The sequence below is a fragment of the Cetorhinus maximus genome, chromosome 25 (assembly GCF_964194155.1).
Source record: "Cetorhinus maximus chromosome 25, sCetMax3.hap1.1, whole genome shotgun sequence".
NCBI classification, from domain to species: Eukaryota; Metazoa; Chordata; class Chondrichthyes; order Lamniformes; family Cetorhinidae; genus Cetorhinus; species Cetorhinus maximus.
The window spans coordinates 7,327,209-7,340,845 of record NC_135903.1 but is presented as its reverse complement, the minus strand read 5'-3'; the positions used below and the strand labels follow the sequence as shown (position 1 = coordinate 7,340,845).

Sequence of the window (13,637 nt, the reverse complement as noted above, 5' to 3'; positions counted from 1 at the left end):
CTCCCCATAACCCTTGACTCCCCTGTCTATCAAAAATCTGTCTACCTCTGCCTTGAATAAATTCAATGACCCAGCCTCCACTGCTTTCCGGGGAAGAGAATTCCACATACGAACGACCCATTGAGAGAAAAGAATTCTCCTCGTCTCCATCTTGAAAGGGAGACCTCATTCGTAAACTGTGCGCCTAGTTCTAGTCTCCCTCGCAAGAGGAAATATCCTCCCAGTATCCACCTTATCAAGTCCCCTCAGGATCTTATATTTCAATAAGATCACATCTCATTCTTCTAAACTCCAATGGGTATAGGCCCAAACCGTTCAACTTTTCTTCATAAAATAAGCTCCTCATCCCAGGAATGAGTGAACCTTCTCTAAATGCAGTTATATCCCTTTTTCACGTAGAGCATCTAATGTTAAGGAGAGGATGCGCACACAGATATACATATAAATATAAATGTGTGTGTGTAAGTTTGTACATCTGAGTCCAAAACATTCAAGAAAAATGAAACATCGAATGTAGCAAATGTCGGAGTGTGGGATTGGCTGTTTGCCGCCACGTGTGCGGAAGTTGCGGCGCGTAGAACGCGGCCCGGGAGCGGTCGCTATGGCCGCGGATCGCGAGCGTGGAGATGCGGGAATTCGCTCTCCTCCCTGCGGGGTGCAGGGATCGGAGCGACCCCTCTGTACCCGGACCCCCAGGGACAGAGAGGGCGGAGGGACCGCGGGTCGCTCTCTCAGGAGGTCTGTCCGTCACTGGGCTTGGAAAGCATCTGTAGGAGGGATTGGGGTGGGGGCAACAGTCTACAACATGGAGGGGAAGAAGGGAGAGTGGGTGGGCACTGTTACTGACATTAGGAAAATGCATTGAGAATATGTACAGAAGTTTTAAAATCAGATAATTCATTCAAAGAGAAGTTAAGTCTGGTGAAGTATTTTTGTTTGCCAGGCAGAGTCTGTGGAACGGAAACAGGCAAATGAATATTTCAGTGCAAAACAAAAGGTTTGTGCACTCTGCAATGTCGATGGATTTGTTCTCCCACAAATACTGCCTGGCCTGCTGAAAATTTCTCGTATTTTTCTTTCGACCAGATTTCCAACATCTGGAATCCTCTTTCCCGTTTGATTATAAACAGTCGCCAAACTTTCAAATCATTCAGTGCCTGTGAGATGCTTTGAGAAACCTGGGGCTGTATTAATCCAAGCTTGCCTTATTTTCCCCAGAGTATATCAAGTTATTTGTTGCTAGCAGTTAAGTGTGTTTTTATGAGATCAGATACATCAGCTTAGTCCTAATTTTCTCCATTGCAATTAAGCAGTGGCATCACTAGAAAGGCCTAGAGGCGAAGAGAAAGAGAACTGAGACTTGCATTTGTACAGTACCTTTCATAGCCTCTGCCTATCTTGAAGCATTTTATAACCAATTAAGTGCTTTTGAAGTATAGTCACTGTTATAATATAGAGAAATGCAGTAGCTTTTTATTTGCACAGCAAGCTCCCAATTGGAAAATTTGTTTGTGATTTTTGAGTGAGTGATCAATATTGGCGAGGAGAACTGATTTGTTCTTCAAATAAAACAGATTTTTTCCATCCACCTAAGAGGGCAGGTGGGGCCTTGGTGTAAGTCTCATCTGAAAGATGGGACCCTCAAAAGTGTAGCACTCCCTCAGCGTTGGCCTGATTACATGCTGGAGAGGTACTTAAACCCACAACCACGACCTCTCATATGAATATTTTTGATAGAAAATGCAAATTCAGAACACCATAAGGCCATAAGACGTAGGAGCAGAAGTAGGCCATTCGGCCCATTGAGTCTGCTCCATCATTCAATGAGATCATGGCTTATCTGATAATCCTCAATTCCACTTTCCTGCCTTTTCCCCATAACCCTTGATTCCCTTACTGATTAAAAATCTGTCTATCTCCACTTTGAATATACTTAATGACCCAGCTTCTACAGCCCTTTGCGGTAAAGAATTCCACAGATACACTACCCTCTGAGAGAAGAAATTCCTTTCAGCTCTGTTTTAAATGAGTGACCCCTTACTCTGAGATTATGCCCTCTGGTCCTAGACTCTCCCAAAAGGGGAAACAACCTCTCAGCATCTACCCTGTCAAGCCCCCTGAGAATCTTATATGCCTCAATAAGGTTGCCTCTCAGTCTTGTAAACTCCAATGAGTACAGGCCCAACCTTCCCAAGCTCTCCTCATAAGAAAATCCCTCCATATCCGGAATCAACCTGGTGAACTGTATCTGGAACACTACAGTCTAAACCATGCTAACAGGATCGGGGCAGGGGAATAAAACTGGCAAAGGACAAATCAGCAAGTTCTCACAAAGCAAGTGATGATCACTTTTGAATGGACTTCCAAGTAGGGTAGAGAGGGCAGCAACCTTCAAACATTTGAGGAAGAGTTGGAAACTTTGGGGCATGGGAGTGTAAGTCTTTCAGGATGGATGAGCCAAGATGGTCTTACTCAGCTACATCTATCTTTTGAAAGCATAAAGGAGAGTATTGCTGAAAAAATACATTTTGTCAAAGCTTTTCATCTTGCACTCATCAGGACAATCACAAGAATACCAATGTCAGGGGAAGCAACAACTTTATACTGTATGAGAAGAGAGTTGTTTGACTAATTTGATGGACTAATTTTAAATATTCAGCTTCATTTCTGCCTCTAATTCATTGCTTTTTATTCACAGGACACCAGTTGGACCATCCAGAAAATTAAATGCAAGCTTTAAATCACCAGTAAGTGATTAAACATGCCGTCCATGAGAGCTTAGCGAGCAGGGCCAACAATACAGGTGGGCAATGGTGGGTGAGCTTGGTGCAAGGTGGGAGCTGGGTGCAGCCACCAAATGTGCAGTGCAGAACGGCTGGCTGTCTCGCCTGAGAGGGAAGAGTTCATGGAGGAACAGTGCTAAGGTTGTTTTAACTTTAAGCAAATACCTGCACGTATCTTTTTTTAAAAGCATTATTAAATTACACTTCACATGCAGCACTTTCATATTATGAGTATTACATAGTATTATAATTCAAAGGGGAGTCTATAATTACTAATCTATTTGACAATTAAACCAAAAAACTTCCAAGAACCACTGGTCTGGAGGTTGTACAGGTGTGTGGATGTGCAGAAATGTCAGAACAAACAAGCCAATGCTTGAGGCATCCTTTGCGGTGTTAATATAGGTAATAAAAGCATTTTTTGTACCATAAATAATTTTTCCTTTAATGTGCAACGTGTCGGGTATGTGATACCGCACAGTGAGAATGGTGTTTGTTTTCTCTTTTACTCACACTGACTTCTCTCCCAGCTAAAGACCTCCCAGGACCCTGAGCTCAATTCTGCTAGTCTTCAATTTGACCTGGAAAATCTGAAGAAGAAATGCAAAGATCTTGACCGTCAGATTGCAGGATTGATGTTGGAGTAAGTGGGTTTGCTTTTGTCACAAACAGGTTGGATGTGGCGCCAACCAAAATCTTAATAAATGCTCCAGACCTGTGCTCCAGAATTTGCTGCGCCCCTAGCCAAGCTGTTCCAGTACAGCTACAACACTGGCATCTGCCCAGTAATGTGGAAAATTGTCCAGGAATGTCCCGCACACAAAAGGTAGGACAAATCCAACCCGGCCAATTACCGTCCCATCAGTCTACTCTCCATCATCAGTAAAGTGATGGGAGGGGTCATCAACAGCGCTATCAAGCAGCACTTGCTTAGCAATAACCTGCTCACTGATGTCCAGTTTGGGTTCCGCCAGGGCCACTCAGCTCCTGACCCCATTACAGCCTTGATTCAAACATGGACAAAAGAGCTGAACTTCACAGGTGAGAGTGACTGCCCTTGACATCAAGGCAGCATTTGACCAAGTGTGGCATCAAGGAGCCCTAGCAAAACTAGAGTCAATGGGAATCGGGGGGGAAAACTCAGCTGCTTGGAGTCCTACCTAGCACAAAGGAAGATGGTTGTGGTTGAAGGGGGTCAGTCATCTCAGCCCAACCATCTTCAGCTGCTTCATCAATGATCTTCCTTCCATCGTAAGGTCAGAAGTGGGGATGTTCGCTGATGATTGCACAATGTTCAGCAACATTTGCAACAACTCAGATACTGAAGCAGTCCATGGCCACAAATGCAGCAAGACCTGGACAATATCCAGGCTTGGACTGACAAGTGGCAAGTAACATTAGCACCACACAAGTGTCAGGCAACGACCGCTTCCAACAAGAGAGAATCTAACTATTGCCCCTTGATGTTCAATGGTATTACCATCGCTGAATCCCCCATTATCAACACTCTGGGGTTACCATTGACCAGAAACTGAACTGGAGTAGCCATATAAATACTGTGGCTACAAGAGCAGGTCAGAGGCTAGGAATCCTGAGACAAGTAACTTAACTCCTGACGCCCCAAAGCCTGTCCACCATCTACAAGGCACAAGTCAGGAGTGTGATGGGATACTCTCTACTTGCCTGGATAAGTGCAGCTCCAACAACGCTCAAGATGCTTGGACAAACCAGCCCCGCTTGATTGGCACCCCATCCACAAATGTTCACTCCTTCCACCACTGACGAACAGTAGCAGCAGTGTGTACCATCTACAAGATGCACTGCAGGAATTCACCAAGGCTCCTTAGGCAGCACCTTCCAAACCCACGACCACTACCATCTAGAAGGACAAGGGCAGCAGATAGATGGGAACACCACCACCTGGAAGTCCCCCTCCAAGTCATTCAGCATCCTGACTTGGAAATATATCACTATTCCTTCACTCTCGCTGGGTCAAAATCCTGGAACTCCCTAACAGCACTGTGGGTGTACCTACACCACATGGACTGCAGCAGTTCAGGAAGGCAGCTCACCACCACTTTCTCAAGGACAATTAGGGATGGGCAATAAATGCTGGCCTAGCCAGCGACACACTCATCCCATGAACGAATAAAAAAAATCTGCCCGCTTATTATTTAAAAGATTATTATTAATAATCATCCTTGCCTTTATATAAGACCATATATTGAAGCACTTTACACTCCTGACCCCTCCCTTTTAAAGGAGAAATTGATTCTCGAGATCAGGACTGTGAATGCTGCCTGTTTACCCTGAGATATGTCCTGTGAAATTTATGTTATTTGTTTTGCTTTGGGGAGTGGGTTCAGTGCATAGTGCAATTTGAGCCTTGCAGACCAGGACATTCCCAGGGTGGACTGAGAGACAGTGGGCAGCTCTATTTTTGACATTAACACCAATAGACTTGAGGGAAGAGCTAAATCACCTGGCGTTCTGCTTCTGATCAATCTTTGGGAATTGCCTATTTGTGGAAATGGGGTGAGGACAGGTCAGGCTTGATTCCCAGGCCCTTCACAGTAATGTAGTCTGATATTGACTGTTTTGGCTCACACATGATAGAATAGTTATTTAGGCAAAGTAGCTCTAGGTTAAAAACTGAATGCAGAACTGTACCTCAGTATGAGTTAGCGTGAGAGGAGAATTAGTTTCAAATTGCCATCTTGGCCCAGTTGCTAGCTTTCTGGCTTCTGAGTCAGAGGTTCAAGCCCTACTGCAGGATTTGAGCATATAATCTCGGCTGATGAAGTTGGAATTAAAAAGCTGGTGCCCTAAATGCAACTCTCGTCCTAGATGTATTTGGTGTAACTGTGGTGCTGATCAGCTGTTGATTTGTTTGGGCTGTTATATAATTGTTATATGCAGCACTATGTTCTTCTGGTGTCCTGAGCAAAATTCCTTCCCCAAGTAACACAGTGACAAACAAAATAGGTTATTCTCAATATATTCCGTGGTGCCTGCTATGTGGCTGCCATGTTTCAACACATAACAGTGACTGTATTTTAAAAATAATTAATTGGATTAACTTCATTTGGAGCAAAACACTCCCCGTCCACAACCCCGTCTTGAATGTGTCCATTGACATCCTACCTAAATGTAACCTGGCTACAGGCTGATGAGTCCGGTCATGATGATTTGCAATGCGCGGCCTGAAAGGGCAGTGGAATCAGATTCAGTAGTAATTTTCAAAAGGGATTTGGATCCACACGTGTAAACATTTGCAGGGTAATGGGGGGAAGGAGCAGGGGACGAGTCGGTCTAATTGGTCAGCTCTTTCAAAGAACTTGCACAAGCAGAATTCTGTGCTGTAAGATGCTATTTTTCCATTTTTCTGAACGCCGCAATGGGTTTACATGCGCCCAGCGAGCTAGCAGAACCTGCTGGCAAACTTGATTGCGAATTATTTAATTACAGGCCTCTGGCTGTACCAGTCTTATAAAATATGTCAGCACTCTTGAAATTCTGTAATAGGGGAGATCAGTTCTGTATCAATGTTTGCAAAGGGTTTGGTATGTAGAACATCTGTGCTTTTCTTTTCCTGCAGAGGGTATACTCTGGAAGAGCTGGACCAGCACATTGACCAGCTCCACGAATACAATGACATCAAGGACGTGGGCCAGTTACTGTTGGGAAAACTGGGTAAGAGCTACTTCAATGCATTTATGTAGCACCTTTCATTTCCCCAGGGCCTTCCAAAGCACACCACAACCAATGAAGCATAGTTGTAATTGTAACATAGTTGTTAGTGTTCATAGCCAGAGGATTCGAGTACAGGAGCAGAGATGTCTTGCTGCAATTGTACAGGGCCTTGGTGAGACCACACCTGGAATATTGTGTGCAGTTTTGGTCGTCCTATCTGAGGAAGGATGTTCTTTCTATAGAGGGAGTGCAGCGAAGGTTTACCCAACTGATTCCTGGGATGGCGGGACTGACGTATGAGGAGCGAATGAGTTGGTTAGGATTATATTTGCTGGAGTTCAGAAGAATGAGGGGGATCTCATAGAAACCTATAAAATTCTAACAGGACTAGACTGGGTAGATGCAGGAAGGATGTTCCTGATGGTGGGGGAGTCCAGAACCAGGGGTCACAGTCTGAGGATATAGCGTAGACCATTTAGGACTGAGATGAGGAGAAATTTCTTCACCCAGAGAGTGGTGAGCCTGTGGAATTCGCTACCACAGAAAGTAGTTGAGGCCTAAACATTGTATGTTTTCAAGAATAGGTTAGATATAGCTCTTGGGGCGAAAGGGATCAAAGGATATGGGGAGAAAGCGGGAGCGGGCTATTGAGTTGGATGATCAGTCATGATCATAATGAATGGCAGAGCAGGCTCGAAGGGCCGAATGGCCTACTCCTATTTTCTATGTTTTCTATATAGGGAAATGTGGCAGTGAATTTGTGCACAGCAAGCTCCCACAAACAGCAATGTGATAATAACTGAACAAACTGTTTTAGTGATGTTGGTAGGGGAGTAAATACTACACCAGGAGCTGTCTGGCGTACTGACCTCTACCTTGCAGAGGCTGAGCGCCAACTCGCAGACACTTCCTCCTACCCCTCCCTGGCCATGACCCCACCGCCGAACATCAAGCCATTGCTTCTAGGACTGCCACTGACCTCACCTCCTCTGGAGAATCTTCCCTCCACAGCTTCCAACCCCATAGTATGCCAAACCCCACACAGCCCGCTTTTACCTCCTTCCCAAAATCCACAAACTGGACTGTCCTGGTAGCCCCATCGTGTCAGCCTGTTCTGTCCCACGGAACTCATTTCTTCCTGTCTTGATTCCATTCTCTCTGCCCTTGTCCTGTCTCTTCCCACCTACATTTACAAATCCTCTGATGTCATATCAACAATTTCCAGTTTCCTGGTCCTAACCGCCTCCTCTTCACCGTGGGCTTTCAATCCCTCTACATCTCCATCCCCCACCAGGATGATCTGAGGGCTCTCCGCTTCTTCCTCGAACAGAGGCCCGAACAATCCCCATCCACCACTACTCTCCTCCATTTGGCTGAACTTGTTCCCTCACTGAACAAATTCTCCTTTAACTTGTCTCACTTCCTCCAAATAAAAGGGTGTGGCTATGGGTAACCACATGGGCCCCAGTTACACCTGTCTTTTTGTGGGGTATGTGGAACACTCCTTGTTCCAGTCCTGCTCAGGCCCCCACCCACAACTCTTTTTTTCGGTACATCGATAATTACATCAATGACTGCTTTAGGCCCTCGTCTAGACCTGGAAAAATTTATCAATTTTGCTTCCAATTTCCACCCCTCTCTCACCTTTGCATAGCCCATCTTCAACACTTCCCTTCCTTGACCTCTCTGTCTCTACCAATATTCATTACCAATGACTACCAATATTCATTACCAATGACTGCCAATATTCATTACAAGCCCACCGACTCCCACAGCTACCTCGACTACAGCTCCTCACACCCTGCTTCCTGTAAGGACTCCATCCCATTCTCTCAGTTCCTTCGCCTCCATCGCATCTGTTCCGATGATGCCACTTTCCAAAATGGCATTTCTGGACATACCTTCCTTCTTCCTGAGCTGAGGGATCCCCCCACGGTGGTTGACAGGGCCCTCAACCGTGTCTGACCCATCTCCTGCGCCTCTGCCCTCACCCCTTCCCCTCCCTCCCAGAACCATGATAGGTTCCCCTTGTCCTCACTTTTCACCCCACCAGCCTCCGCATTCAAAGGATCATCCTCCGCCATTTCCGCCAACTCCTGCATGATGCCACCACCAAACACATCTTCCCTTCACCACCCCTTGTTGGCATTCCGTAGGGATCGTTCCCTCCAGGATACCCTGGTCCATCACCCCCCCAACACCTTATCCTCTTCCCACAGAACCTTCCCATGCAATTGCAGAAGGTGCAACACCTGCCCCTTTACCTCCTCCCTCCTCATCGTCCAAAGCCCCAAATGCCCCTTTCAGGTGAAGCAGTGCTTCACGTGCACCTTCGTCAATTTGGTTATTCTTTTCGCTGCTCCCAATGCGGTTTCCTCTACATTGGAGAGACCAAACGCAGACTGGGTGACCGCTTTGCAGAACACCTTCAGTCTGTCCGCAAGCATCACCCAGACCTCCCTGTCGCTTGCCATTTCAACACACTCCACCCTGCTCTCATGCCCACATGTCCGTCCTTGGCCTGCTGCATTGTTCCAGTGAAGCTCAACGCAAACTGGAGGAACAGCACCTCATCTTCCGACTAGGCACTTTACAGCCTTCTGGAATTAACATTGATTTCAACAATTTCAGACCATGAGCTCTCTCCTCCATCTTTACCCCTTTTTAATCTATTTTTTAAATTTTTATTTGTTTTTTAAAATTTTATTTATTTTGTATTGTTTTTATTTTTTATCCTTTTTTTCATCGATTTTTCCCAACCCCCACCCCAGGGCCTTCTGTCACTTGATTCCATGTTGTGCTTTCACAGAGTGTTGACTCTTGTCCAGATCACATCACATTTCTACTTTTCTTTTTGGCTTTGAAAAAGAGTCATGCGGACTCGAAACATAAGCCCTGTTTCTCTCTCCACAGATGCTGCCAGACCTGCTGACTTTTTCCGGCATTTTCTGTTTATATTATATATTACATTGGGGATAACTTACTGTTCTGTGTGATATAACACCATGGAATCTTTTGTGTCCATCTGAGAGACAGACTTGGTTTAATGTCTCACCTGAAAGATAGCACCTCGTACAGTGCAGCACTCTCTCAATACTGAGCTGGGAGTGTCGGCCTAGATTTTGAGTTCACTTTAATTGCTGAGTATCAGAAACCAACAAGATGTTAGAGTGGCCATCTCAGCCTGGTTTCCAGTAATGATGAGACCACTGCATGAAATGACTGCTCATTTGACGCTGAATCTCAGTTGGAAAGGCCACCAAATGGCTGGAGTGGGGAAATGGAAGAATATTACACAGCTATATAATAGGGATTAAGGTGGATTGGTGAGAATTAGTGGAGGGAGCTGTGCACTATATCTAATCACGTTCTCTCCACAAACCTAAAAACCCTAGCCCCCAACTCCACCCTTCTCCCTGGTTACAGCCTAAGGCCGAATCAGAGCGTTTGCAGCTTTGGCATCTGAACTGACCTTGGGATAAACTGCCAGCCACATATTCACTCCGTCACCAAACTAAACCCCTTCCACCCCCATAACATCGTCCAACTATGACCCTGCCTAATTTATCTGTTGCTGAAACCCTCATTCATGCCTTGTTGCCTCTGGAATTCACTGTTCTAATTTCCCTTCTGACCTCTCACCTTTCATTCTACAGAAGCTTGAACTCATCCAAAATTTTGCTGTCCCAATCCTAACTCGCACCAAGCCCTGTTCACCCATCTCCCCCTCTGCTTATTGCAGTCCCATCAGGCCCTGGTTTTAAAATTCGCATCTTTGTTTTCAAATCCATCCATGACTTCACCCCTCCTCATCTTTGTAACCTCCTCCAGCCCAACTGCCCCCTGAGATACCTGCACTCTTCCAAACCTGGTCTCTTGTGCATCCGCTGATTTTTATTTGCTTCACTATTGGTGGCTATGCCTAACCCTCTCTGTCTCTTTACCTCTCTCACCTCCTTTAAGATGCTCTGTAGAACCCATTCTAATATCTCCTTAAGAATTCAACGTCAAACTTTGTTTGATAATACCTTGGGGTGATTTATTATGTTAAAAGCACGAGATAAATGCAAGGTGTATGTAAATGAGAATGGTTCTAATCCCCCCCAGAACTCTCATCTTGAACACTAACAATGAGAAATTTGTGGCAAACTTTTAAAGAAAAATTACACATGCTCCTTTCGAAGTGAATATTTTACAAGCAGTAAGAGTAAGTTAACATATATCCTAATTGGGGGAGGTGTTACTGTGGAAGAATTTAATGTGCATGAATAGTGCTACTCTTCATTTACAACTTGCCATTGTTTGTTACAGCTGTAATCAGAGGGGTCACCACCAGGGAACTGTACAGTGAGTTTGGACTGGACTTGGAAGACTAGACTGCAACAGGAAAGAGCCCCACGTGATTCGAAGGTGGCTGGGAATCTTTATCTGTCACAATTGGATCTTCGTATTGATTCCATCAGCAAAGATATTGAGGGCAGGAAGAGGAATAATCAAAAGGCCACCAAGATAGCTGAAGGTGAAGCCTGGTGCAATGGCAGATACCCAATAAAAACCCAGTTGGTTTTATGTGGTATTGGTGATGGATGTTTTGGCAGTTGTGGGGTTTTTTTATGGACATGTTGTCCACCGTGTTTCTATTTCACCTTCACCTCTGACCACCTGCCCTGATTTTAGTTTTGTTTTTTGAGGTGTTTGTGTAACGCAGAGCACCCTGCCTTGTTCAATACTTTCCACTCTGCCCATCCATTCTGGGCAGGAAGGATTAGCACGATGAAAATAACAGGCCGTTTATTGAGATATAACTTTCAATTTGACCACCTGGAGACTCTCCAGTTAATCCACAATGGAATGCTTGAGAAACGGGCTACAGTTGGTTCCGGTGATAGTTGCTTCCGTTCCTAGTGAGTGGGAAGTGAGTGCCTGAAGGTTGTTCCATCATTAGGGGCATCACAGTTGAGTCCAGTTCTGGCCGGACTCCACCCAAGTCATTTCTGCAGCAGGAGGTCACTGGGCAGTGATCAGGAGCAGAAACTCTGACAAAATACATCCTCCACGCTCTGGTCTGTGGGCGCTGAGGCTAGTTGCACTGCCGCCTGCAACAACCTTGGTGTCAACTCTGAGATTACTGAGCTCCACTCATGTCAAGGATTAAACCTGCACTTGGCACTTCATTGAGAGGTCACTGGGGACTAAATTGTGCCAATTTATGAGCCTTTGCTTTGTAATTGTTCATTGAATGTAAGGGATCAAAATAAATCAATTATAAGTATCCATTCTGTTTGTGGTTTGGTTCATTTATTCTATGAGAATTGATTCATGACTATCTTTGATTTCTCTCCCTTCCAATTTATTGACTGCTTGTGTTGAGAATAAGATAATGAGGGACAGTCGACTCTGCAAGTGTCCCTTTGACAAGTGTGAGCCAAAAATCCCACTAACAGATGGAAAGACTCTACACTAAGCAATACCCAATTTGCTGGTAGCTTGAATTAAACAAATCTTTGATTAAATGTGGATAAAATGAATATAATACTAGGGCAGTGGCAGCACACTGTAGTAACATGGATTATCAATAATCCCCACCAGGGGGAGCCACACCCATATCTTTTTAAATATGCGAAGGTTCAGAAAATCCATTCACTCAAACCAAGTCCTTTGCTCTATTTCACTAACACTTTCGGTTATGGCATACAGCTACATCTGAAACAAGTTTAATGTTTTTACCTGTGCTATCCTCCCTAGCTGTAACCTATAGAAGGTCAATCCTGTTTCATGTGGATTTAACCTGCACATTCTTTCAACCAACATGCAGTGAGTGCACTCAGTATTGGATTTAATCTTCTGTTTATCTGTCCTGTTACCGAATGCCCCCTCCATGGGCGATGTTGGCAGAGTTTAGGATGTAAATGAAGGAGCGGGCAAAAAGAGAGCTTGGAGGCAGTCAGCAACACCCAAGAGGAGTGGGTGAAAAGGGACCAGAGACAATAACTACCACCAAGAAGGGCTGTCCAATCCAGTCCAGTCTGTGGCTCCAGAGGGGAGTGGCTACATTACAAGGGCACTCATTGTGACATCACAGGAAAACAGATCAGTGATTGGTTGGTGAATGTTTTGTTTATGTTCAAAACCTTGTGTAATTGATTGGTAATTGTAAGGTTATATTAGTTGTAGTATGGGTTAACTAGCAGTAGTAAAGGTTATTGGGAGCATCAGTGTTTATTAATTATAAATTAATTAACACAATGAAGATGACAGGAAAGGTGGTATGTTTTGCAGATAGGAAACTCTTTCGCGTTGTCAACAGTCACAGATTGCAACTCTTTCGAGTACAATCACAGTTCTTGGTTTCCGGGAGTGGGACATGAACCCACAACCCTCTGATTCAAAGGCGAGGGTGCTATGAACTGAGCCACAGCTGACACCTCTTTGCAGATAGGAATGTGGAGCCAGGACAACAAGTAGCAAACTGGCATCAATTTACCTGGCAGAGGAGAGACCATGATCATGTAGGTGGTTCTCCCAGGACAAAGTCGTGAAGCGATGGCTATAACCAGTCGAGCCCCAGACCATGGGGTACCTAACACCGTCCGAGTCACGGTGAAGGACAGCGGAGGAGGAGCACCCATGGATCGGGCCTTCCTCATCAAGCGGATCCTGTTGAAGGCGTGTGGATCCAAAGTTGCAGAGATCTACTCCCTGCAGGACTTCCCCAGCGCTGGATATTTCGACGTGACCTTCAGGAATGTTGCTGCCTGCGTCAAGTTCCTGAAGGTGTTCGAGGAGAAGAGAGACCAGCCGGAGATGAAGATCCTGACGGTGGAGCCGCTCTTTGCTCTGCCGTTGCAACGGGACCAGGTGGTGACTGTGCATCTCTACAACCCCCACGTCCCTGTCGCCGATGTGCTCACCTTCCTCACCAGGTACTTCGATAAGGTTGGGAGCTGCACCGAGGTTAGAGATGCCTTCGGGATTTGGACAGGCAAAAGCCAGGTAATGGTCATGCTCAAGACCGATGGTAAGGGAGCCATCTTCCACCCTCCTTCCAGCTTCACTATCGGGGGAAGCCGTGGCTACCTTGTGTACGCTGGGCAGCCCAAACTTTGTCGCTCATGCGGCAAGTCTGGTCATGTGGCGGCCAACTGCAGCGCCGCCCTCTGC

At 45.5% G+C, this 13,637-nt stretch overlaps 1 protein-coding gene across 2 annotated transcripts; it reads left to right on the top strand.

Moving 5' to 3' along the window:
* Positions 1 to 564: 564 nt before the first annotated feature.
* On the top strand, positions 565 to 11,745 carry swi5 (SWI5 homologous recombination repair protein). 2 transcript variants are annotated; one of them, XM_078529360.1, is made up of 5 exons: positions 565 to 738; positions 2,699 to 2,747; positions 3,314 to 3,426; positions 6,382 to 6,476; positions 10,788 to 11,745. In XM_078529360.1, exons 1-5 carry the CDS (start codon positions 602 to 604, stop codon positions 10,850 to 10,852), a joined length of 459 nt encoding a protein of 152 aa, XP_078385486.1. In that variant the 5' UTR covers positions 565 to 601; the 3' UTR covers positions 10,853 to 11,745. The 2 variants fall into 2 exon arrangements, with proteins under 2 accessions (XP_078385486.1, XP_078385488.1); XM_078529362.1 differs by lacking the exon at positions 565 to 738 and adding an exon at positions 885 to 997.
* Positions 11,746 to 13,637: the final 1,892 nt, after the last annotated feature.